Raw genomic sequence first — 26877 nt, 5'->3', positions numbered from 1 at the left:
AACATGGGTATAGGATAACATGGCATAGGAGATGGCATTTGACCAGATGTGGAGACAGAAATGAACTCAGACGTAACAGGTATTCAGAGGAAACATTCAATACACAGGCAGTAGCTAGGATGGTCCCCGAGGCAGGAATCTCACACATGGAAAGGGCTAGAGATGATGATGATGCTGGAACAAAAGGAAAAGAAGAGTTTGAGCAGCTGCAACCTAACTTGGTGCATGATGTAGATCTTTAAGCCAAAAGGCAAACTGCAGTTTCTCTTCAGAGAAGGAAAAGACACATAGAAACAGCAGGTGACTTCAGTGGCCCCTTGTCCTGCTCAGTTCAGGGTCAGTAAGTGGAAGTGAGGAGGGCATGGCAGATCAGGGAAGAGCTAGAGGAAATGGCACTAACACTGTCTGCATGTGCAGCCTGGTGCTGTGAACTGAGACATGGCATGGCTAAGTTACTCTGAACTTCTCCTTGTGATGACGCTTTCATTCCTCCAGAGGGATAAAGTCCAGAGAGATCATGTAACTCCTTTAGAGCCAGGCATCTACTCTAAAAATCAAGTGTGGATCAGGGTGGTAAAGCTGTAAATAGTGAATTTAAAATAAAATAAAACATTGGTGTAATCATGTTGAGAACATGTGTGAAAAGCTAGAACATCAAATGTAGATCTGTCCTAACGGAAGAGATCTGTGGTCACCATAATTGCCTGCATCTAACAGTTATTTCTGGAGAATGAGCCAAGAGGGAGCACGTGCCTGGGGCAGTTACCTCTGAGGCAAGGTCAGCCTTGCCTTCTATGTTCTCAACTCTACCTTGACATTTTTACTCCACTGGGGACCTGGTCTATCATCCTACCTCATCGTCTCTGTCTCCAGATTCCTTCCAGAACCTGGCTGCACAGTAAATTAATTGGGTCTATTGCACAATGCTTTGCTCTCTGTGGGTCCCTTGAATCTCTGCTCCTGTAAGCACCCACATCCAGAGCCTTCTCTTCACCTAGAGTTTTTAGTCTCATGTGACTACTCTGACTGGGGATTCTGCTCATGCTCTGTGGAGTCCGCATTTGCCAAGTTCCCTGCACAGACTTCAGACACTTTCAGTCCTCACGGACAGGCTGTGACTGTTGGCTTAGTGTGCCCACCTCTTTCAGCTGAGTCTCTTTGTAATACAGGCCAGTCTTGTCACTTCCAGTGTTTTCATACCAACAAGGGCTCCTCTTCACATGCTAACATGCACCCAAAATTCTGCTCTGTTGAAGACTCAAGACACAGAACTGCCAATGAACACAAGTGAAAAGGACCATTGGCTTCTACTGTTACCCAGAATTGTCATGAGTACATCTCTATCCTCCAGATTGAACAAACCTTGCCTTCCTCTCCACAATGGCTCCCTCTGAGAACTGCATACATTTATGAATTTATGGCTGGCTCTTCTTACACCACAACACATGCTGACAGGATTTTGTGGCCATATGCTTTGTGTAGGGTAATGGATCTTTCAGATCTGTTTATGATCCTGTTGAGGTTGCGATGGGTAGTGGTGTCCCTTGATGATTCCCCCAGTGGCTTACTGTTTAATACTTATATCCCCCTAACCTCTGACCAGATGGTTGAAGTGAGGGCAGACACAATCCTTCTTGGAGCTAGGGATCCTTAATTTACTGGTTTTCTGTCTCTTTTCAGCATATCTTGAATGTATCCTAAGGGCCTAAATACCTACCTGCACACTGCATGCATGTCACATGTACATAATACATACATGCAAAAATGAGAGAGAAAGAATATGAAGGGGTGTACGGACTGAGTCCTTCTAAGATCAAAGCCATTACAGGAGGGGAAAGCACAGGGAATTTCCTTTAGCATTCTACCTAACCAACCTAACACACAGAAAACATTACCAAAAGGCACTACCCTTGTGAACTCCAACCAGCATCTGAGTTCCAGGTGTGACATTCTAACTTCTGGTTCTGATTCGGTTACTAAGACAATAAACACCCTTTTTCATTAAGTCATCTAAACTGAGATTTTGTCTCATAGGAAGAACATCGTGGGTGCTGGAGAGACATCTGGGCACATAAGAGCATAAGCTGCCTTTGCAGAGAACCAGAGTCCAGTCTCCAGTACAGCTTCAGGATGCTCACAGCCACACACATGAGCACACATAGACGCACACACACATACATAAAAATTAAAATAAAATCTTTATAGGAAGAAACCCATAGTCAACACTAATGTCACATCATACTCTTCATGCTCATTGTATCTGTGGATGAGCAGGACTCAGACGGAGGGGCTCAGAAATGGCCTTCTCCTTGCTCTAAAACTAGACAGGAGGAAAAAGCCCACACTGTATGATTACTGACAAAAAATATAAAAGAATCACCCAGAGTCTGGGTTTCATAAGGAACAAAAACACATTCCAGCTAATGCCTGACAGAAACAGCTGTAGTTCAATAAAGATCCTCTAAGTACTGTCTACGTCTCCAAAATACCAACTCCAGGAACCCACAGCAGCAGACGTTAGGCTCAAACATCAGTACTCAGATGCTGTCTTCGATAACTTCTTCAGCACATGTCCACTTGCTGAGGACAGCACTTCTTTTACTTTGTTTTTTTAATTGCAATGGTGACAGACACAAAAGCAAATGCCATTTATTAGATGAGGAGTTTGAATAGATAATATCAGCTCTCCTATTCTTGTAGTGAGATCAGAGATACTGGCCTCCTTTGGCATATTCTCCAAAGCTTCAAAACTATTAAAACTGTACTGTACCCCATACTAATTAAGGGATGCATTAGAAAGGATGATGAACTCTGACCAGTATAGTATCCCACAAGAGACAATGGCAATGACAACAGAACCTGAACTAAGGAACTCAGACCATGGGCTCTAGAAGTTACATTTTGAGAAATCCTGAACAAATGACCATTGTGTTGTAAAAGACATTTTTTATTACTTTTCAGTGTGTTTCTGTGTGGACATGTGAGTGCAGGCCAGAGTTATCCGATCACCTGGAACTGGTGTCTCCAATGGTTGTGATCTGATCTGGTGCTGGGAACATATTTCTGGTCACTTGCCAGAGCAGCACATGGTCTTAACCCCTGAGCCATCGCTCCTGCCCCAAACATTGTTTTTCAAACAATATGTTTTGATTTCATTTGAAATAAAAAGCAATTACAACAAAGCTTTTTTGGGCTTATCATAATCACTTTATTTATGATACAATTACGTATTCCTAACAAAAGACGAAGTAGAAAACTAAAAGAATCATGGAAAGAGCTGGTAGGTGGCAAGTGGCGGGCCCACTTCCTGAGCTCGCCTCTGGACCATCATGCTGGGGCTGCATTCATAGGAAGGAGTCATTGAAAAGAGGACACTGGAAGAAAACATTATATATACAAAGAGACTCATATTGTCCCTTAAGACCAAGCATACAGATCTGACCCATATTGAATTGAAGCTTTTGTGGCTGGTTGAGAAACCTCCCTTGGCTGCATCTTTTCAAAATATCCCGACTTGTGTTGTCAGTCAAGAAATAACATGAACTGTGTATAATTTTCAACCAAGTAACCAAAAAGTTGACCAAGCATCTAAAACAACAGTTTGGAAAATACTGAAAACTTACTTAGCGGTGGACTATGGTGGTTCCATAGACACAGGGAAAAAATGAGGACACAGTTGAGAGCCTGTGAGGCAAGAAGTCACAGGCAGACCCCTGAGGCTCTCTGAGTGGAAGACAGGATGGAGGAGGGGCAGACTTCAGAGAACACTAGCAGAAAAGACACAGCAGGACAGAGGTGAGAAGCAGGGGTTGAGGTGGACAGACAGACACCTGCAGAGTGACCTCTTTCACTGACAAAGGGTGGGGAGGAAACTCGCAGCAGGATTTAAATTTTATCACTTGGTGTAGGATGGGGGAATGCCTAGGTCTAGACTGACCTTTCTGTTGTTCCCACTAGGAAAAAAAAAATCTTAAAATCCCATTTTCAAGTAACTCAGATGCATACAGGACAAAGCCAAGGTTTTAGAAACTTCACCCATCAAACAAATTCCATATTACAAGGCACACAGTGAAAACATACCAAGCAATCCATACAAATTTTTACCCTGGTAACAGATGCATGTGAACTGTCTTCCACCCACTCATGACTCACATGTCTCCCATGCTCCTTCTTGCTCCTCTGCACAGTCCGACACACACATGCTGCTATTTTCTCTAAGCTATTTCCATGCAGGCTTCACAAAGTGTCTCCAATCTGATGCTCAACTCTCCAACATAGTGACCCTCTGTGCCCATCACCACTTCTGGTCACTAGACAAACCCTGTCTGTTGTACCACACATCTGAGGAAACTGGGGAGAGACCACTGGAGATACCAAAGACAGAAGTCATCTTGAGCAGATTGCTGCTGATATACTGAAGCCTAAGGCACTATAGACACTGCAGGTCAGTGCATGCACATGCTCTCTCTCTTTCTCTCTCTCTCTCTCTCTCTCTCTCTCTCACACACACACACACACACACACACAAACACACACACCACAAGCATATGCACATATACACATACATCTATATGTCCCTGATCCCTGTAAAGCACTTGTGTTTTTCTCTTGGTTGTTTTGTGCTGTGGTGACAGCACTCAGTGACCTCCTTCACCCTCATGTTCTATGTTCCTCAGTAATGAGTGGAACAGAATTGCTTAGCAATAGTATTTAAAAATTGCTGACCACCACCCACTGTCTCCTTCTAAACTGTCAGGTACAACCTAGAGACATTCTGTGCCCCTCTTTGCAGTCAGGCTGCATAAGCCCCAAGGGTGGTGTGAGAATAAAGGACTGGGCTTTAAAAGAAAGGTAGTCTTTAGATGGTCCATCCTTTCGTCACAGCTCCAAATTTTATCTCTGTAACTCTTTCCATGGGTGTTTTGTTCCCAATTCTAAGAAGGGGCACAGTGTCCACACTTTGGTCTTCGTTCTTCTTGAGTTTCATGCGTTTAACAAATTGTATCTTATATCTTGGGTATCCTAAGTTTTTGGGCTAATATCCACTTATCAGTGAGTACATATTATGTGAGTTCCTTTGTGATTGTGTTACCTCACTCAGGATGATGCCCTCCAGGTCCATCCATTTACCTAGGAATTTCATAAATTCATTCCTTTTAATAGCTGAGTAGTACTCCATTGTGTAAATGTACCACATTTTCTGTACCCATTCCTCTGTTAAGGGGCATCTGGGTTCTTTCCAGCTTCTGGCTATTAAAAGTAAGGCTGCTATGAACATAGTGGAGCATGTGTCCTTCTTACCGGTTGGAACATCTTCTGGATATATGCCCAGGAGAGGTATTGCTGGATCCTGGGCCATCACTGGAAAGAGAGGCCCATTGGACTTGCAAACTTTATATGCCCCAGTACAGGGGAACGCCAGGGCCAAAAAGTGGGAGTGGGTGGGTAGGGGAGTGTGTGGGGGGGTGTATTGGGGACTTTTTGGATAGCATTGGAAATGTAAATGAGGAAAATACCTACTTAAAAAAAAAGAAAGAAAGAAAGGTAGTGCCCATAATGTGGTCTGTAGTCTGTGAAGAAAAGGTTGTAAACACACATTTTGTTACTGAAATTCTCTGTACAGCTTATACAATAAATTGACTTACTTAAACTCAGGGAGGATCAGTGTTTAGGTAGTCAGTCCTGTTGGATGGTGTTTTGCTGGAGCAAACATGTGGCAGAGTGTTTTCCTGAAATGGACAGAGGTGAAAGGCTAAGGCAGACTTGTGAAGAAACGATTCAGTGAAGCAGACACACAAAAAAAAGGACGCTCCTCTAAAGCAAGTACTTAAAAGGACACGAGAGGAGGGATTGTTTGCTAATGGTCCACCTTGCATTGCTTAGTTGAGCTGTTTGTTGGAACTCCATAGGGAGAAATGCACTAAAATATTTCTGGTGGTGTGCTGCTGCACTTTCTTGCCGCTTCCATGGACTCGGGCTGACTGGCAGAGCAATGTCAGCTGAGGCAAGACGCATGGAGGACACATGTTTGTAGGGAGTATAGAGAGAACTTGACCAGTGATGGAGGCTGAGCTACGCTTGCTTATAGAGCCAATGGTGCAATGCTTGTTGGTCTCAAGTCTTGTTGATTTTTGCTTCCATGAGAGAGGCACAGCTGAAAAACCTTTCCTGGTTTTTCCTATTGGCCCTGTCCGTCCTGCTGACTTGTGCCAAGGCTACAACCTGGCTCTTCCTGCTGCTGATTGGTGTTTGCTATCCCCACCCTATCGAACTGGACTGCTGGTGTACCTGTGTACTGAACTTCAAATTTCCAGACAACACAGATGGCTGTTGCTCCAAAGAACCTTTCTATACAGGTCCACTTCATCCATATCCTTTGTTTTCCACTACCACTGGTGGGTAGTGGGTTTCAAGGGAGGTTAAAGCATTTAAGAACCATCAGTTTGAAAAAAATTAAAGTTATACTGTGTATGTATATGGATGTAGTATGTGTATGTGTATAAACACGCGCATATATGCACATGTATTCACACAGAGGCCAGACAGCAAAGTCAGGTGTCCTCCTTTATTGCCCTGCATGTTTTAAGGCTGGGTCTCTTTCTGAACTCTGAGCTCACCAATCAGGCTATACTGACTAGCAAGGGAGCTGCTAGGCTACCCTTCTCTAACTTTCCAGTGCTGGGATTATGGGCATAATCATTTTAATAGTTGATTTGTAGAAGCAAAGGAACATAGAAGCAGAAAGACTGTAAATAACTATGCTCAAATTTATATAAATTACAACAAACGTGAAGTTCGGAAATCACACAACCATATATTTGGTTTAAAAAAATCAAACATCAGAGATATGGATCTAGTTGATTTTGTCAATTCTTCTCTTCCTAAAGACCCTTGGGCAACAAATGTGTCTGTTGAGTAAAAGTTAGTAATTTTCCCAGCTCACAGAGTGTCTGGCCAGGACTTAAGGGAAGTACATATGAGCAAGCTCATAGTTTAACATCATTGTTAGATATGTTCATGTTAAACAAGGGCTGTAACAAAAGATGCTTTCAGCCACAAGAACACTATGATATGTACTCACTGATAAGTGGATATTAGTCCAGAAACTTAGTAAACCCGAAAAATAAGATACAATTTGCAAAACACATGAAACTGAAGAAGAAAGAAGACCAAAGTGTGAACAATTTACCCCTTCTTAGAATTGGAAACAATCACCCATGGAAGGAGTTACAGAGACAAAGTTTGGAGCTGAGACAATAGGATGGACTTCCATATCCAGGGATCCATCCCATAATTAGCCTCCAAACGATGACACCATTTCATACACTAGCAAGCGTTTGCTGAAAGGACCCTGATATAGCTGTCTCTTGTGAGACTAGGCCGGGGCCTAGCAAACACAGAAGTGGATGCTCACAGTCAGCTATTGGATGGATCACAGGGCCCCCAATGGAGGAGCTAGAGAAAGTATTCAAGGAGCTAAAGAGATCTGCAACCCTGTAAGTGCAACAACAGTATGAACTAACCAGTACCCCGGAGCTCTTGACTCTAGCTGCATATGTATCAAAAGATGGCCTAGTAGGCCATCACTGGAAAGAGAGGCCCACTGGACATGCAAACTTTATATGCCCCAGTACAGGGGAACACCAGGGCCAAAAATTGGGAATTTTTTGGGGTATGGGGGACTCTTGGGATAGCATTGGAAATGTAATTGAGGAAAATACGTAATAAAAAATCAAGAATTTCAGGAACATATAAACGTACAATGAATATATTCTGCATATCAGAAGTTTTACTCCAACCCAGAAAAAAAAGAACAAAACAAACAAACAAACAAACAAAAACCTGCATAACTTTCATGCGAGTCACCCCAGCACTAAGAAAGTTGAGGCAGGAGGATTTCAGGATCTGGAGTTAGATGGTACTTTGTACTCAGTAGGCCTTAGTGTAACTTTAATTTTTTTCAATCCTTATTTTTAACCTCCTTCTTAGCCCACCACACACCAAAGGGTGGGAAAGAAAGGATACAGGAATGTGTGTGTAGCAGGGGGTAGGGTGGGGGGTGGGGGGAGGGTGGACCTGTTTAGAAAGGTTCTTTGGAACAAGCCACATTTGTGTTGTTTGGAAACTTGCAGTTTAGTTCACAGGTTAGCAGTAGCAGCTCAGTCCACTTGCAAACATTTTATGGATATATCAGCAGTCCAGTTTGGTAGAGTCTAGTTAGCAACAGCAGTGATATGGCCTAGCAGAGACAGCCAGGCCTCAGCCTCTGCTCAAATCAGCAGAATTGACCAGGAGAAATACCTGGAGACGTTCTCAGCTGTGTCTCCCTCAGTGCATATGTGAGACCCACAAGAATTGCACAACTTGCTCTATAAGCAAGCCTGGCTCAGGCTCCATCACTGTCTTCAAGTCCTATTTATATGTCCTCCAAGGGTCTTGTCTCAGCATGAGTCTTGCCTCAGAACATGCACCTGTCTCAGCTGACATCACTCTGCCAATCAGCCAGAGTCCATGGAAGCAGCAAGAAACTGATTCCTCTATGGGATCCTGACAAATGCAGGGAAACTACACTATGTAAAGCAGACCAATATGTGCATACTGTTAGTAAAGTATCCTCCATCAACATGTCCTTCTATGTGCTTGCTTTAGCAGAACATCCTCTCTCCTGTGTCTGCTTCAATGAAACGTTCCTTCACAAGTCTGCCTTAGCCTTTCACACCTGTGTCCACTTTAAGGAAATGTTCCTTCATGAGTTTGCCCCAGAAAAACACCATCCAACTGACTTTCCAAAGAACCCTTAAGTTTCCACTACACATTGGCATGAATTTAGGGCCATTAAACTGCTTTTATGGCCCAGGATTTTGTAGACAGATATTAAATTCTATGGAAAATACCATAGCCAATGCACAAAACTTCATTAAGATTAAATTAAGTGCAAATTTGATTTTATCAATGCATTTATCTCAATAAAAAATTTAATTTTACTGATATTTTACTCAGGGCCTCATGATAATCTCAAATGTAGTGTTTATAACAGCACTATAAAATAGATGTTACACTTGTCCATTTGAAGAAAATGACCATAAGGGGTTGAATGTTAACTAAGGGGTGGGGAAGGTGGTTTTAAGTGCCTGTGGGCCTGAGTCTGATGCTCAGCATAAACATGTAGACTCAGATGCAGTAGTGCATAGTATAGATTTATAATCTCACACCAAGGAAGGAGAAGAGAACATGGGTATCTTGGACCTGCTAGCCAACCTAGCTCAATTGGACAGCCCTAGGTTCAATGAGAGTAGGTGTCTCTGAAAATAAGAAAAGTTTTTGGCTCGGCTAAGCTAGAGTTTGGGGCCTGCCTGGGCTACGTGGGGATATCCTGTTTTAAAGTAACAGGAAAATGGTCTTCTTTACATGTTTCAGTGCTAATTATAGAACCCAGAGCGCTGTGCCTGCGGCACGAGCAGGGTAGCATGGAGATACAGCTGCAGATCTTGGTTTTAGTCCTTTACTTTTTGAGACAGTATCTTGCAGTATCTCTCAGGCTGATCTCATATTCACTATATACTATAGACTGACCTCAAATGTTAATAACCCAGTTCTTTCCTCTGAATACTGGGCTAGAGGGTGTGTGGCACTATATCCAACTATTAAAGACAATTTTAAAATGTCCCTAAGTAAGGCACACAGAGGCCACGGTTTTCTAATATGTTGAAAGGAAAATTTAAAATAGGTAAAGAAGTGAGTGGATTTCCTACAGGCAATCCCCCAGTAGTTGTGTTTCTCTGCATGAACTTATGATACAAATAAAACAACTGAGAATTCAGGTTCTATTATCTAGGCAGACCATGAAGGGCAGAGTACATCACTCACATAGAGCCCAGGGTCACAAAGCTAATTCAGCAGGATGGTACCATGAGGCAACACATACTGGCATGGGTTGTAATTCATGTCGCCTCTGTAGAACTTCTAAAGCATGGTTAGCCAAAAATCAATTTGAATAGTAAAAATGCCCTCCCTGCCAGTGGGACTAACGGGACTGAGGCAGGGGAGCTATGTGATGAACTCTTCATCCTCACCAACATTTGAAGTCCTAACCCTTCCCATGGAGTATGTTACTGGGTATGCAGTGGTGTCTCTATAATCTTTGTCTGATTAAAACTACCTTCGAAGTGAGTGTGTTTGTGGCTTCCAACAAAGGTACAGTTACACACCCACCTTTCTGATGGAAACACTTGAGTGTTGCTGTCAGAAAATTGCCTCATGATGTCCTGTTCTAGTATCAATGAGCCTACTCTGATACTTTTCTAATTTCCAAAATGTTATGTAAATGAAATGATATAATATGTAGCCCACTGATCTCTGCATTGTGCCAGTTGTGATTTTTAGTTGCTGTAAATAAAGGCTGCTTTGGTGAGGGGTAGTAGCTACACTTCTCCATGGGCATGAAGATAAAATTTGGAATGTAGTAAAAAATTATGCTGGTCTAAATTTATTCATGATACATTAAGTCTCTCTGTCTCTCTCTGTCTCTCTGTCTCTCTGTCTCTGTCTCTCTGTCTCTGTCTCTATGTGTGTGTGTATGTGTGTGTGTGTGTGTGTGTGTGTGTGTGTGTGAGAGTGTGTGTGCATTAAAAGAAGTTAATTTCTTAAGTTAACAATGCTTCCCCAAAGAGCCACAGAATAACAACATTCCAGTGTCAGGCATGAGAAAATGTCCTTATCAATGCTTGGTTAGGGTTGTTCAAGTGCCTTCCAAAACAATATAAACTTTATGTGATTCCGTTAGTTGCTTTACAGGGGTTGAGGGTAGGGCCCCATTGCTGAAGACATGGTTTTTAATTGATTTTAACTGGATCTGACCTGAAATCCTCCTTTCTGCAGTATAGCTTCTATAGACCCAGAAAATACCATATAGACTTCAAAGGGAGGAAAGCAATCAATTTATTTGCAATATCTATGAGCCATGACAAGATATTGGTAAAGACATAGTAAGTAGCATACATTGCTGGTAACTCACCTCTGTCTAACTGGACTTATGGCCTTCTCAATAAGAGGAATATAATTCTTGGTACTGGAAACCTCACCCACTACATATGGCTAGTGAAGTCCTGTACCCTAAAAAGAATCTACTATACCAGCACATGGGTAAATCAACATAATTTAAACTGAGGTCTGTAGCTTTTCTTACGTGACGTTTTACTCAATATTGTGAATACATGTCCTAACGTTTATGATGTCTCTGACATTTGAATGACATTGTGATTCACCAATATGTTCTCTCCTTATATGTCTTGGATGTTAATTAATTGAGCCCTTTCCAAAGCAAGTTTTATTTCATTGTGAAGGAAGCCAGATTATCAATATCTCTTGGGTGTATTGTGTGTTTGTTATTTATGTCAGATCTCCTTGCCCAACCCAAAGTCTCAGTGATCTCCCTTCATTTACTTCTAGGACATTTACTGAATCAATTTTCAAATAGAATTCAACAGTGATCATTACTTCTTTTATGTAGAATGTGAGGAGGTTCAGAGTGGATCCGTGTAATTTATCACAGTAGATGGAAAACATTTATCCTCTCATCATCACATCCTACGAAAGATGAAATTTATTCATAGACACCATTGAGTTCAAAAAGTTCTCTTTCATTTTCTGATTTTTTTTTTACTTAAATACTGAATTCTTTCAATGACTTTTCTACATGTAAATATAGTCATTTTGTTGTTGTTGGTGGTGGTATAGTGAATCACATTGTCTAAATTTTTCTTTCAGATAAGCCACTGTCTGATATCATCTTTACTCAGTGTTGGTTATTGTCAAGTATTTATTCAAAGCTATTTAGGTGTCTGTTCGTGGTTGGCATCTTATGTCATTTGTTGTGATGTTGATGTAATAGTATTTTCATATACTGAATTAGGGAGTGGTCCTATTAGCTTTCAGAAAGAATTAGAAAAGTTGAATATGTATATACACCTACATTTAATTTGAAATGCATCCAATGAGCAGGTTTCCTACTTCCTCTTATTGTTCAAAGACTGTGTACATTTGATCTGAATCACCAAGTCCATCAGCATATACTTGCTTAGAAACCATTCTCTTGAATGGGACATCAGTGCTGGTTTTCTTCATGGTTCCTGAACATAACGTCCATCTTTCTCGCTATTCTCTCCCAGTCTGGTTAAATTCTGTTCATTTCAATGATCTTTTAAAGGATCAACTTTTGGCTTCACTCATATTCTCAGTGATTTACAGTTTATTGCTTTCCTCTTTTAATTATTTACATTACTAATCTACTTTTCTTGAGCATGTCTTTTGTTTTCCCATTTCTTTAATTTGTAATTCATCACACTGATATTGGATATTGTCCTTGTGGGGTGGAGTGTCCATTGTCAACAGCTTGCATAGCTTGGGACAAAACAATATGAAATTTTTCTTATTTCTGCATTTTAATAAAAAAGGCACCAGTCTTCTTTATTCTCAACTTTGAGGAATGCCTTCTAATGATTATATAACCCAGCACTTAATAAGGAACATCTATTACCTGTTGAATTTTGTTTTTTGTTTTTTGTTTTGTCTGTGTAGGTTCAATCCTTTAGAATTTGTGAGAATCCCTTCCTTGGGGAGATATAAACAATTACCAATTTCTTCCTAAAGGTCTAAATAATAACCCAAAGTAAGTTGCTACCTGGATGACACCCTCCCTATAGCTGCATAGATGGAATACCTCCTTTAAACATCTCACCTTATGTAGCCAAGTACACACAGAAGATTCAGTGACCCTCCATCCTCTTGTTCCTTAAAGAGATGTCAGCGTCACCAAGCCTCATGATGGGTTCTGGCAAATAGGCACTGCTGATATGATGACCATGTTGGACAGCAGAACTTCCATGTGACTCATGCTGCCTGAATTCACAACTCCTCTTCTCAGCCACAAAGTGAGACTTGCACAGAGCACAGCTTGCCTCCAGGTAGGCAACTGTGTGTGCCTCAGGAATCCTAACCCAGTGCTTTCTGTTGTGCAAAGTATGAAAGACTTGGTTTTAGGTTTTGATGGTTAATGGAGTGGTAAACAGTAAAATGACACATATGGGGGTGGAATTCTAGAAGCAGAATTTTAAAATTAGATATTTAAATATGTTGCAGAATTCTATTTCTTACAAGGGTCTGATTCTTCTCCCAGCTAGAATGCAAATTATTTTTGCAGAATAAGAGTACTTCTAGCCTGTGATTTCTGCTTATAACTTCAGACTTATCCCTGGCCTACTCTCATGAAACTGATATTCAGACTTAATCCAATTTCTAGCGTCTTGCTTAGGACAATTTTTTCTCACAATAATGACAAATAGCACCCTGCATTTATGCCGCATGTAGCACTTGCTAGACGTTATTAAAATTACCTGTTTATTCTTTTGTTTCCCAATGAACTGTACACTTTTGGAAGTAGAAAGCGTTTTGTTGATTGATCAGATGGAGTAGAATTGCTGTCTCCTGAGCAAACACATGATGAAAATATACATAGCAGATGACAATCAGGAAAGAAAGAGATGGCTGTGGACTGAGCTTTTCTTGACTGCTAGCTGGAAGACTAAGAAAGTGTCAAAGAAGAATACTGGGAAAGTGAGCTTTTTATTTACTGGTTGTTTTATTTGCTTCTGAACCCTTTTAGAATAATCTCGGCAGGTGACTTCTGTAATTTCATCTTTTCTAGTTCCCCTTCTCTGACTGCACCTTCAGATTCCATTACCTCTGTGCTCTAAGAACACATCCCAGAATTGCATTAACTGATACATTTTTAGTACATTCTCATAAAGGAGTGTTCTCTTTGAATTCATTTTTTCCTGGAAATTACTTGTATGATTCAGAAGGATTAATGACCTCAGCAACTTCATAAATTACACCATGAGAACTCTTCTATCTGCTACTGTCTTTGAAAATTATATAGAAAGTACAACACATGTGTGGAGGCAGTGCCACAAACTGTAGTGAACCCTGTGGCCACCAATGGTGTCAGTGCCTTTATCCCAGAAAGCCCTGGCTGACTTTTGTTGAGTGTGCGGAGTTAGTTCTAGGTTGTCACTATGTACCAAATTGCCAGATAGTAGGGCCCGAGAACAAATGCATCCTCCTGTACTATGAAGGTTAGAAGTTTAGTACTGAACTCTAGGTAGAAGGAAGGTGTTGACAGGTCTGTTCTCATGTAGGCACTCTGATGGAGAATCAGGACCTAGTTGGTGGCTCGGGAAATTGAACAACTTTCCATGACATGGCACATGCCTCACTTCACCATTGTCTAAGTTAGAAGTGGTTGGTAGAGTCCTGTTCATGGTCTCTCTCTATGAACTCAATTCTGCTGCTTTTGAGACTTCTATAGTGAGATTGAATCCTCCAAAATGTGCTACTTTGTTAATGTTCTTAGCACAACGCCATGGCAAGTCAACCTTTACTTCTGATAAGATTACCACAGTGACCAGGATGAACTGTTCTTTGGAGAACACACACGCGCGCGCGCACACACAGACACAGACACACACAAACACACACACACACACACACACACACACACACACACACACACACACATACACACAGCATACGGCAGAGGCAGAATTGACTGCTGGGTTAACTTACTGATTTTAACCCAGTAGGTATGCACTAACATGCTGCAGCAGCCCAGGAGTTTCACATGAGGTCCAAAAGCCCTTTTCGGAGGACAGTACCCATTTAAATTACATGTTATTGTTCCAAAACCAGAGTTATATACACATACCTTAATCTAGTTCTTACCACAGGCCATTCTGCTGCCCGCTTTTAAATTTGGGCACTGAGCCACCTGTGAATCCAACCTTAAGTTTTAGGAGTTGCTTTTTGATTCCACAAATAGAACTGAGTTCATGGGCAAAATTCTTAACCACTTAGCTGTTACTGTCTTGTTCTATGGAGATGGTCCACTCTGTCAGTGGAACACTGAATCTGGGACATTCCAGAGATGGCAAACTCTGTTTCTTTATTTAAAGTAGGTTTGTGTTTGAATATAACTGGATAACTTCTTGTACTTTACCATTTAAACTATTTACAATCCATAACACAGTATAAATGGCACGTAAGTAGTCAGGTTGTACTGTTTAGGGAACAATGATAAGAAAATCAGTTAATAGATGTTTAGTACAGAAACTTATATGCAACAGCCCTTCTTGTGTTCAGAAAACACTATTTCCTTATAGTTAGCTACTGAGTCTGGCTCTTATAATCATTCCTGTCCTCCTGTGCAATGATCTCTGAGTCTTGTGGGATGAGAGTATGATACAGATGCCTTATTTAGGGCTGAGTATTCTGCACTATGACATTCTCTACACCTTGACCATCACCATCAACTGTAAAGCTTCTCCCGTGAAGGTTGACAGATGCATTTATCTATGGGTGTAATCTAGTAAGTTCTTAGGAGTTGGTTTAAAACTATGTCCATTTAGCAGAAAACTAAAATATTTTTCCCTAGGACATATGATCTGTGTAGTCATAAGTTCTTGGTGCCTATGATAAGTTCCATCTTGTAAAGCAGAACTTAACTTGAATAAGGACTGGTTAGCAACTCTATGATGTTCATAGCACTGTTGCAGCAGTGGGCATATCTTGCTGGTCTGGTCTCTACTGCAGCTCGCAGAGTTTACAACTATGTAGGACTGATTACTGCTTTTCTCGTAGCATGCCTAGCACCTTCCAGCACTATGAAATCTACACCATAGGGATGAAACTTCCATGTCAGTACCAGCTTGATTTTCTGTGTTCTATGGCTTGAATATATAATGCCTTGAGTAATGAGATATTACCATGTAGTTCTGGAGGGAAGTTAAGAGTGATGGTAATAGCCTGTGATGTTTGATGATCTATGGAACCTCACTTGCCAACAACTTCAAAAGAGGTAGCCAATCCCTGGCATTGGGCTTGTTGTTGTTTAGCCTGTGGTGTCCAGTGGGCACTCTTGCCTTGCTATATCTTTTACACTTTTATCAGAAACACAACTTGACCCATGCAGCAGGTCCAGTTATTCCAGGGTCTCGAGGGGACCTTCTCCTAAGAACCAAATGGGGGGAGGGAGAGACCGACACCAAGTGCGAGGAACAACAAGGAAACCAGTCTGATTAGCATCAAGGTGTCACTGTATTTAGCAAGGCTCAAGGCTTAAGTGCACAAGCAAAAGGGGAAGTACTTCTCAGCAGGAGGAATGGGGCAGCTGAAATGCACAAGCAAAGGAGGAAGTACTTCTCAGCAGGAGGGATGGGGCAGTGGAAATTTTTCTTTTGGCGACTACATGGGGAAGCAGGAACTTGGTGGTATCAGGATACATCTTGTGGTCAGGACATCTGCTTTTGACCCCCTTTTCTTCTGGGGTGGGGGAGGCCCAATTCAGAGATCAGGACAATTGTGTTATCTTAATAGCTCCCAACAACAACTCTTCAAGGCTTTCTTTGGGTGCTGCTTTTATCCTAGAGACTTTCAAGACAATTGTGTGTGTGTGTGTGTGTGTGTAAACCCATAAACACATGTCTAAGAAATAGGGAAATCTGCATTGTCTCTGAGAAGTAACTCCAATAAAGGTTAAGCCTGTAGTCCTATTTTAATAGATGATGGGCAAAGGTGTGTATGTTTACTTAACTGCTGAGGTGATAGAAGAACAGGGCTGGCTATTGCTGTTATTATTCCCTGAGCTGTTGGGAGCAGGCCCGCGGCTCACATGGACCTGGTACACTTGGGTGGCAGGTAGGGGCTGAAAGACAGAAACTAGGAGGTTGAGAGAAAAATGGATGCCAAGTCAAGGTTCCTGATCAAGGCTCCAATGTTTAATAGCAAACTGTGCTTATAAAGGGGGGGGGGGGGGCAGAGGCAGGCGGATTTCTGAGTTCGAGGCCAGCCTGGTCTACAGAGTGAGTTCCAGGACAGCCAGGACTACACAGAGAAACCCTGTCTCGAAAAACCAAAAAAAAAAAAAAAAAAGGGGGGGTCCATCCCCCGCTAATCCATTCTTGGAGCCTGGAACCAGCTGCAGGTGACAACGTGCAGGATAGGGAGTAGCCTCCAGAAAATCTCAGTGGCCTCCCAGCAGGTAGCAGTGTCTTGGAGGAGCAATGGCAGGTGGCAGAACAATATAGCCATCTAGGTCAGAAGGCTCCACCCTAGGTAATCTCCTTCTTAGTAGCAGCAAGGTCAAAGTCTGGATCAGCCTGTTTCAGGCTGGGGGAGGTTACACTGCTCAGCTTCCTAATTCTCACATCTATTAAAGACCATGATGAGGCAGAAATGACTTCTTGAATACAGTAAACCCATCAGTGAGGAAAGAGTCTCCAAGAAAAACTCTCTTGCAGACCCAAGCCTGTGCATTATAAGAGCTAATATATATTTTATACTCATTGTGTGTTATACAATGATGTGAGTGATTTATTTGTATAAGTTATTCCTGTGGATGACCTGACAAGGCATGCTCTGTCACTGTCCCCATACATTGCTGTGGATTAACAAATAAGAATTCAGAGAGGGGTTACATAGCTCAGGGATGATAGATCTAAAATGTTAAGCCAGCAAATCCACCTCATATCCCTGACTGCAGGGCATGAGACAGTGCCTATAAGAAGTGGTTTATGATCTCAAATATGAGCTTGGATAACAAGCTATTAGGAAATAACCATTCCTACATATGCAAGTGAACCATTGTAGGAATATTTTACAAATTCATAGGAGAGTGCCATCAAGTTCTAGTGGCTGTGAGATTCAAACAATACATCTTCCTGCAAGGAAAAGTGTGATAACTCATCCTGGATAAAGATTTTGGAATCTCTCTGAAGTGTTTCTGAAGAGTGGTAGTTAATAGCTGTTATACCACAGTATCAAATGCGTTTAGAGAACTAGAGTCAGGGGCTCCTAGAACAGGCCTGAAATTCCTTAGAGATAAAGCTGGCAGAATACAGGCCATGAGCCACAGTGTAGATGCTGGGAACTCAACCTGATTCCTATATGAGAGCAGCCAGTTTTCTTTCTTTCTTATTCATTCATTCATTCAATAAATTATTCATTCTTGAGAAAAGTATGGCTCTATTTGGAAGAGATTATGTGCAAATGAAAACTGTTTATCTTATAGCCCTTATAAGTTCTTATCTTTATTCTGCAGTGTGGTATTTAATATATTGATAGCCTTTGTGATCTTATAAAGGATTTACAGTGGCTTTATAGGATTTTCTCTCAACTGGTCATTTTTTGTCATGTCAAGGTGTCAATCAATATGACAACTCTTTCTAAGATTGTCTTCTAAGATTGTTTCTGTGACTATGAAAGTGAAGTGGAGACTTCTTCCAGTGTGGACTTTTAGTTCATGAGATTTCATTTTCATTAAGTGGACACATACTCATTCAGTAAAACGTTTATTAAGTATGTGCCATGTGAGGATGACATGAAAGGACACAATGGCACAATAAGATCTTCATTGTTAGCAGGAGAGGCACTGTTACCAAGAGGCTGCTGTTTACTCTGTTCTTGATTCACAGTTGAAATTGCCACTCACTGGGCGGGCTATGAAGCTCATCACACTGTAAACATCTATAGGAGTCATTTTAGGACTAAGTAGACCCCTGTCTCATTTGGGGTTATTGTCTTTGTCTTTTCTCTGCATGTCCGTCAAACCTTGTCCTTATCTTTAACTTTGGAGTGGGTTGAGCTGAATTGCACTGATAGACTAAAATGTCTGATTGGATGTTTATATATTGACAAACATGGCTCTTAATTTTCTAATCTGGAATTCAGCTCTGGAAAGACCAGCCTTAGAACAGAACAAAGGTGAGTTCAGAATGGACATCTTACCCACATAAGACAGAGGCCCTGTGCCTATCTTTTATGGCAAGGAATGTAGATGCCACATCAGGCCAAAAGTTGCAATAATCAGGCAGGAAAAACTATGGGGTGTTCCTGGCAGGTGCCTTTATAGGGATCGTATGACTGATGACTGTAGCCTTCACCTCCTTTATCGGGGGTGGGGTGGGGTTGGGGAAGTCATATGACTGATGGCTGACTGTAACATCATATGACTCACTGGCTGTCAACTCAGACCTCATTCTGAGGTAGGGTGAAGAAAGATCTCTAAGTGACTCTGCAGACTGTGGCATCCATGCCCTTGATAGAGACACATACTCAGTAGGTATGAAAGGCATCTCTGGTGCTGGCTGAAGCTATGGTGACATTTCTGCATGTGACATATTGCATTTTTTCATAGAGTTTGTAACATTTGTTCTGAACCCATTGCTTCTCCCATTTCACTACATTTATTGATTCTATTATGTATTTTTAAAAACTATAATGTTATCTTCTCCTTCCATGAAGATTTACAAACAGATGATGGTCAATGGTGAAGAAAGAGACATTGTCTTAACTGATGCAGCCACTGATATATGCACATGCACCTATAAATAAACCCCCACACCACCCATACCTGTATCAAGAACCCTAATGGAATTCACCAGGTCTCATGAAAGCAGAGGAGAGTATACCTAGGGAGAGGAAGGAGATGAATAGGGATAGAAGAGGGGTAAGAAAGGAAAACAGGGACAAACATGATTGAAATATATTATGTACATGTAGAAAAGTTTGTGGATGAAACTCATTACTGTATATAATTAATCTATGCTAACAAAACCATTAAAAATCAACATCAAAGGTCTGTTGTATTTATTCCTAACCTTCAATGCTTTAAAGGCTAATGTTTTTATTCTTGCTATGGTTAAGCAGTAAAAACTAAAGAGCATGTGTGCATTGCCTCCATGTTTAATTTCTTGGTTAATGATTGCATGACTCTTGACCATTCAAACAGGTTGCAGTATGTACCTGGTATGGATGAGTATTTGTCTTCTACGTTTCACTTGCTTTATTTGTTTTTTTTTTCATTTTTATTAGATATTTTCTTTATTTACATTTCATTCAAATTTTATCTCCTTTCCTCATTTCCCCTCCAAAACACCCCCAACTCATCCCCCTCCTCCACTTGCACACTAACCCCTCCCTCTTCCTTGTCTTCCTTGTCCTACACTAAGTCTTCACAAGGCCAAGGGCCTCTCCTCTCACTGATGTCTCACAAGGCCATCCTCTGCTACATATGCAGCTGAAGTCTCTGAGTCTCTCCTTGTGTACTCTTTGGTTGGTGGTCCCTGGGAGCTCTGGGGTTACTGGTTGGTTCATATCATTGTTCCTTTTATGGGGCTGCAAACCCCTTCAGCTCCTTGGGTCCTTTCTCTAGCTCTTCCACTGGGGACTCTGTAATCAGTCCAATGGATGGTTGTGAGTTCCACTTGTTTTTACAGGGTAATTTAAGTCTTTGAAACTGGAATTGGGAACAAGTTAGAAAAAGAGTCACAGAAAAGAGAACTGTGTCCCTGAATAGAGTGTGTGACAGGGACCTTGTCACCAATGTTCACCAATTTAGATTGTGAAGTTAACTCTTATTTTGTAATCTTACGTCGCCAAACAGTTTGTCGGTCAACTAATATCTCAGATGCTTAACTCTTTCCATCTACAAATTGAGAGCAACCTGGTAGACAGCAAAAGAGTTCTATAGACTCTAAACAGTTATATCTTTTATTAGCAAAGTCATGGTCATTCTGAGGGCAAACAGTGATGGAAAATACTGTCCTAGACAGAACCCACAGGGGGTACAGTAATTGACATGCATTCTAGATTTGAGAGGCTATAACTGAATTTCCTTAGATTTATTGAGCGAATCCCATTAACTTTCTAACTTCTGGGTCATTGTATTTCTGGAAGGATGAAAGCATAAAGACTGAGGAAGCCTTAACTTTGGGAAATGCTGTTTAGTGGGAGAATTCCTTGATTCCCAACGCCTTCTGTACGCATTGAAATATGAATGCATTTCACAGTCATCTAGAGGAGGGGTGAGAGGACATCACTCTAAGCACCACAGCTTCTCTGTAGAGACTCTGTCAGGACCCCAGCTGCCCAATGACTCTGCCTTTGTTTGGGTACAAATCTTATTACTGAAGAAAGGAGTCTTGATTTCCAATCTCATTAACTTGGGGATATTTTTCCATCTGTGATTATGACTTTATATTGTTAATCTACTGTTATTTTTAGTCAAACAGAATGTTTTCACTGGAATAATAAAAAAATAAAGATAATTTGGTTTGTTTGCATAACCACTTAACTCTTAGCTGAGAATCATTAAGCCTCTTCCCTGAGATTCACTGGGTGATTTGCATATAGCACTTACAGAGTGGCGTGCTTGGGAGCTTTGGCAGTTTTGGATAGGGGCTCCTGGTGCTGCTTTTATAGACCTGTGTACTTTCATCAAGCCATCTGTCTGGGAATCATGAGCAGGGAGATGTTTCCCAGGGAAAAGTCAAGTTTAGTTAGGTAAAGTGTCCAGTTGGTATCTTACACTGTATAAAAATTAGTACACACCAAGCAACACTGGTGAATTCCATCCACATTGTGAGGACGTGGTTCAGGGATGTTCTATCTAAAGGACTTTGAAACCAGAACCAATTAAGGAAAACGCATGGGCATTCTGCTCTAGGGCCCCCTTTTTCTGCATTTTCTGTTGTGTGTAGAATTGTCTGGATAGCAATGTCTGGTAGGAACCACTAAGTTTGTTGTTTTCCTTGAATGAAGTCTCTAACGGCAACAATTAAATGTGTGACCAATTTTCTGTTATTGTTGTTATAGCAAAACCATTTGAAAATGGACAATATTTGGACATTTATGGAATTACAAGGGACCAGGCTGGGGAGTATGAATGCAGTGCAGAAAACGATGTGTCGTTCCCAGACGTGAAGAAAGTGAGAGTGATCGTGAACTGTAAGTCTCTTTTCTTTATCACCATAACTATTGAAAAATGTCTGAAATTGCTGTGGCTGCTTTATTAGATCATATATCTGCGTGCACACACACACACACACACACATTTATATGTGCACCATGGCCTTAGCAGATCCCAGCAATGGTTTGATGATGGACAGACTGAAACCTTCCAGTATCATGTTCATGCCCAGCACTTCCAGAGTCTCACCCTTGTCTCTAAAGCACTGTGATGCTGACTTAGATCTCACTTGTTGGACACCAGCAGAGGTCCAATGTGAGGCACTTGATCAGACCTGATGGACACAAGTAGGAAGCAATTCACTGAAAGATGAGAGGGGATGGTGAGGCTTATTAAGTTGGATGATTGAATTTCTAGCTTGGAGACACTGGGAAAATTCAGATCTCATTTCCCCATAAACACTATCATCATGAAGTTAATATGAGCTAGATATTTCACAATGTTGCCCACACCATGACACCACACCCTTTTCAATATGGAAAAAAGACAACTACTTGGAGTATTCCACAGAAAATATCCTTGACCTGTGAGTAAATTTGTCTTTCTTTCAAAATTGTTTCCAGTATTTGATTTTTTTCAAAGGAAATACTTTGAGGATAAGAGTATCTTACCCAAAATGTATACAAGTGATCCATCCAGCAGGTTCAGTTATTCAAGGGTCTCGAGGGGACCTTCTCCTAAGAACCAAATGGGGAAAGGGAGAGACGGAAACCAAGTGCAAGAACAACACGGAAGCAATCTGAGTACCATCAAGGTCTCTCTGTATTCAGCAAGGCTCAAGACTTAAATGCATAAGCAAAAGGGGAAGTACTTCTCAGCAGGAGGGATGGGGCAGCAGAAATGCACAAGCAAAGGAGGAAGTACTTCTCATCAGGAGGGATGGGGCAGCAGAAATTTTTCTTTTGGCAACTACATGGGGAAGCAGGAACTTGGTGGTATCAGGGTACATCTTGTGGTCAGGACATCTGGCGCTGACTTAGGGCTGGAACATTCTGTGGTTGTTCTCAGAACGGTGCGTAGGTGGTCCGCTTTTTGACCCCCTTTTCTTCTCAGAGGGAGAGGCCCAATTTGGAGATCAAGACAATAGAGTTGTCTTAATAACTCCCAACATACAAACTATATCTTTTATCTGTTTTCATTCCTTTTATATACTTTTCTACATATGGCCTTTGATGTTAATGTGTAGTATTGATAACCAGATAACATGGAACTGTTATAAATATATCCATAAATACTAATGCCAGTCATCAGCTATTTCATGTGAACATGAGTCTTCTAGTCTCATGAGGCAACTGTTTTTTTTTTCTTTTTTAATTTTTTATTAACCATTCCATTTGTTTACATCTCAAATGATATCACCATTCTGGGTTATCCCGCCACAATTTACCCATCCCCCATCTACCCTCTCCCTCTCCCCATTCTATGAGGGTGCTCCCCCACCCACCCACTCCTGCCTCACCTCTCCAGCATCCTCCATGCTGGGGCACCAAACCTCCACAGGACCAAGGACCTCCCATCTCATTGATGTTAGGCAAGACCATCCTCTGCTACATATGTATCTGGAGCCATGGATCCATCCCTGTACACTCATTGGTTGGTGGTCTAGTCCCTAAATGCACTGGGTGGTCCTGCCAGCTGACATTATTTTTCCTATGTGGTTGCAACCCCCATCCACTACTCCAGTCCTTCTTCCAGCTTCCCCACCACCAGGGTCCCAGCTCAGTCTGATGGCTGGTTCCAAACATCAGCATCTGCATTGGTCAGGTGCTGGCAGAACCTCTCAGGGAACAGCCACACCAGGTTCCTATCAGCAGTTGCTGAGGCAACTGTTAACTCTCTGAACACTCCAGGTATTGAGCTGCCCGTCAGAGAAGATCACTGTCATCATCTAAAGTTTGTCAGCTGCTGATCTACACACTTTGGGTGAAATTTCTCAATAAGACCGAGCAAGTAAACAGCATACCTGACCAGGAGGCAGTTTCTGACAAATTTTCAGAGTTCTGAGAAAAAAAAAAAGGCAGAGCCACCCGATAAGACCTTGAGGAGCTCAAAGCTTCCAAGGCTGTGTCATCCAGGCTGAAACAGAATCCCAAGGCTGTTGTCTCAGAGGTCAGATTTTGACAAGTTCCTATATTCTTGGCACTTTTATTGCAAAAGATTTCCATTGACTTTAAGGACTTGTATTGCAGAGGGTTGCTGGTTAATCCCTCTGGAATTTAGGAATGGAAGATAACAAACTAACACACAGAGAGAACTAAAAGGAGAGAGAGAAAGAGGGAGATAGAGGGAGAGAGGGAGGGGGAGGGGGAGGGGGCGGGTGAGGGGGAGAGGGAGAAGAGAGAGATCGATCCTGGTCATTGTATTATCATGTGTATTTGCTCTACCCGATTTGATTTTTATGTGGTTGGGAGGGACAAAACAAGGGGTTAATATTAAGAAATGAAACATAATCAAAGCTGTTAAAGAACAAACACTGAGCCCTCAATGCTTCTACTCCCAGGCCCACCAGGCCTTTAAAGAGATGCCTCTGATGGGAGCATGGAACTTCAGTGGCTCTGTGAAATTGTGACATTGGGTAGAGGATCCTTGGGCTTGTACCAAGGTAGCTGGGTCACAAGGTCAATATAATCTTAGCTTTTGGGGAGCACCACACTGATTTTCACAGCAGTTGTACTAGTTTATGATCACAGGGAAGGTGAATATGAAGCCCTATTTCCTATATCCTCCCTGCATTTGTAGTGTTTTGACTTTTAGCTTTCTCTAAATCATAGTCTCTGGTGCTCAAATGTTTACAAATGTCCCCTGAACAATGTGCTTCACATGGATTTTGTTGAATTTCATTCTTTTTCACTGAGTAGTGTTTGAAGTGCAGGTGTGCAAGGGATAGTACGTGCATTGTGTCTCTTGGCTGTGATAAAGTTTCAAAGTAGTAATCTTGTGAAATTATCAAATCAAATGCCAAAAACTGAGAGTCACCTGTGGATTTTACTGAGCTGACTTCACAAAGGAATGGAGCCAAAGTTCCCCAAACAAACCCTAGTTCACAAAACTCAGCACAGCCATGTGGTGGGCACAGAATCTCATGTTCATGGTATGATCCAGATGCTCAGGAGAAACTTGTGGGTGATTATTCACACAGCTTGGCTGTGCATGAGGAGTCCTGTATATACATATTAAGCACACACACACATAAACAGGACACATATGTAAATACACACAGTAAACATGCACTAAACACCATCAGGGAGTCAGGGAGAATAGAGGCATCATTAAACCAGGGTGTAGCTGATGGATTTGTATTTGGACAGATTTGTTTTCCTATTGGCATTTGTGTTCCATTCTCACTGGCAGCTTGGTAGGTACTAGGCTCATGATTTTAAAGTAGACAACTGATTGAGTTTCAGAAAGACCATGGCTTGGTTGACCTGCAGGGGAAAAGCAGGAACAGAACCAAATCCAGCCAGAAGAGAAAAGATAATGTGGAAAACCAGCAGAATGGACTCATGATTTAGAGAGAGGCTGAGGCTGATCATATGATGAATTTCAGTAAAGAATAGCTGCAACCCAGAACTCAGGGTACAGAAGCTGAGGACTCTGCTCTTCACTAGCAATGCTGGTATCTCAGTGACAGGGACAGAAATGACCAAATCTCTGGTCTTGGAAACATGGGTCCTTAAAATCAGGTAGAGTCCATGGTATTTTATTAAGAGTGAACACTGTCAGATAAAATGTCTTCCTAGTACCATCTGGCCTCTAACACTTTATGGAAGCTTGACTTCCCCTCTCTTGAGTTTCAAATTCCATCTCTGTAAACTCAAGGACATGGGACATTTGTTTTATATGTGACTGTAATAATCAGTCTATCTTTTACACAGGCAAAACTGTTATCAATAAGATGTCTACATATAAAGTTGTTTGGTTGCATGAGCAAGTAAGATCTTCATAGACAGGAGTCTCCTGTTCTTTAAGGTTGGTGCTTCCCTCACTTTGTGCAACATAGGATCCACGAAGACCCTGACCATAGTTACTGAGTGACCAAATCATTAGACTAGATTCTCTCAGTTTAATCATTCTATCAGGCAAAAGAGAAGAATCATCAGGTTTTCTTAGTACCTTTTATAGATGGTATATTGATCACATTTTCCCTTTCTTATTCTTCTTCTCTCACACTTTACATCCTGACCACAGTTTCTGCTTCATCCACTCTCCCTCCTCCCCTACCTCTCCTCTCCCCCAGATCCAATGTTCCCCATTTCCCTCAAAAAAGAATAGTCATCCCAGAAATATCAATCTAACTGAACATAACAAGATATAATAAGACCAGGCACAAAGCCTCATATCAAGGTTGGAATAGGCAACTCATTAGGAGGGAAAGGGTCCCAAGAACAGGCAGAAGAGTCAGAGACACCCAACACTCCCACTGTTAGAAGTCCCATAAGAACACCAAGTACTTCTGATACCATCCTGATACCAGTATTTTCAAGTGAATTCAGTAAAAATAGCCCAATATTCACATAGTAATTTTGATCAATGGGAAAGGACACTAATTCCATTTCATAAAGGTAAGATAATTACCATTTCATAAAGGTAAGTATAGAGAGTTTAAAACATTTAACACACTTCCTGATCTCCAAGAACAAAATATACATTAGTAAAGAAATATATTAATTAGCTGTAAAAAATACAAAATACAAACAAATTAAGGTGAAAAGACATCTATGTGACTTAGATTTTGACAATGATAAATTCACATATTGACCATTTCACTCAATATTAGAATGATTTAGCTCACAATTTTCAGTAAATGGAATTGTGTGATTCTTCCTATGGCCAAATAAATAGTAAAGACAATTTTGGGTGTGCAGAGAACCAAGCTTTTATCCAATATATCAAAGGTGCATATTTGTGCATAATTTTGTATCTGATACATATTCATTTATGCAAATGTGCACTTTATCTTCCAATATAACTAGCTCCAGACATGTGGACTAGAATGTTCCAATTAGGTTGACTTAGTA

At 41.3% G+C, this 26877-nt stretch overlaps 1 protein-coding gene across 1 annotated transcript in view; it reads left to right on the top strand.

The window, feature by feature from the left end:
* Negr1 (neuronal growth regulator 1) overlaps positions 1 to 26877 on the top strand; it is a 750157-nt gene that overhangs the window by 480493 nt on the left and 242787 nt on the right. The window contains exon 4 of the mRNA XM_021157844.3: positions 21706 to 21837. Within this exon, the coding sequence (XP_021013503.1) occupies positions 21706 to 21837 (132 nt within the window). The remainder of the gene's footprint in view (positions 1 to 21705; positions 21838 to 26877) is intronic.

This window comes from Mus caroli, unplaced genomic scaffold (assembly GCF_978045245.1).
Source record: "Mus caroli unplaced genomic scaffold, Mus_caroli_1 scaffold_3, whole genome shotgun sequence".
Classification (NCBI taxonomy): domain Eukaryota; kingdom Metazoa; phylum Chordata; class Mammalia; order Rodentia; family Muridae; genus Mus; species Mus caroli.
Note: the sequence above shows the minus strand (reverse complement) of the source record. Positions and strands in the feature narration are given on the sequence as shown.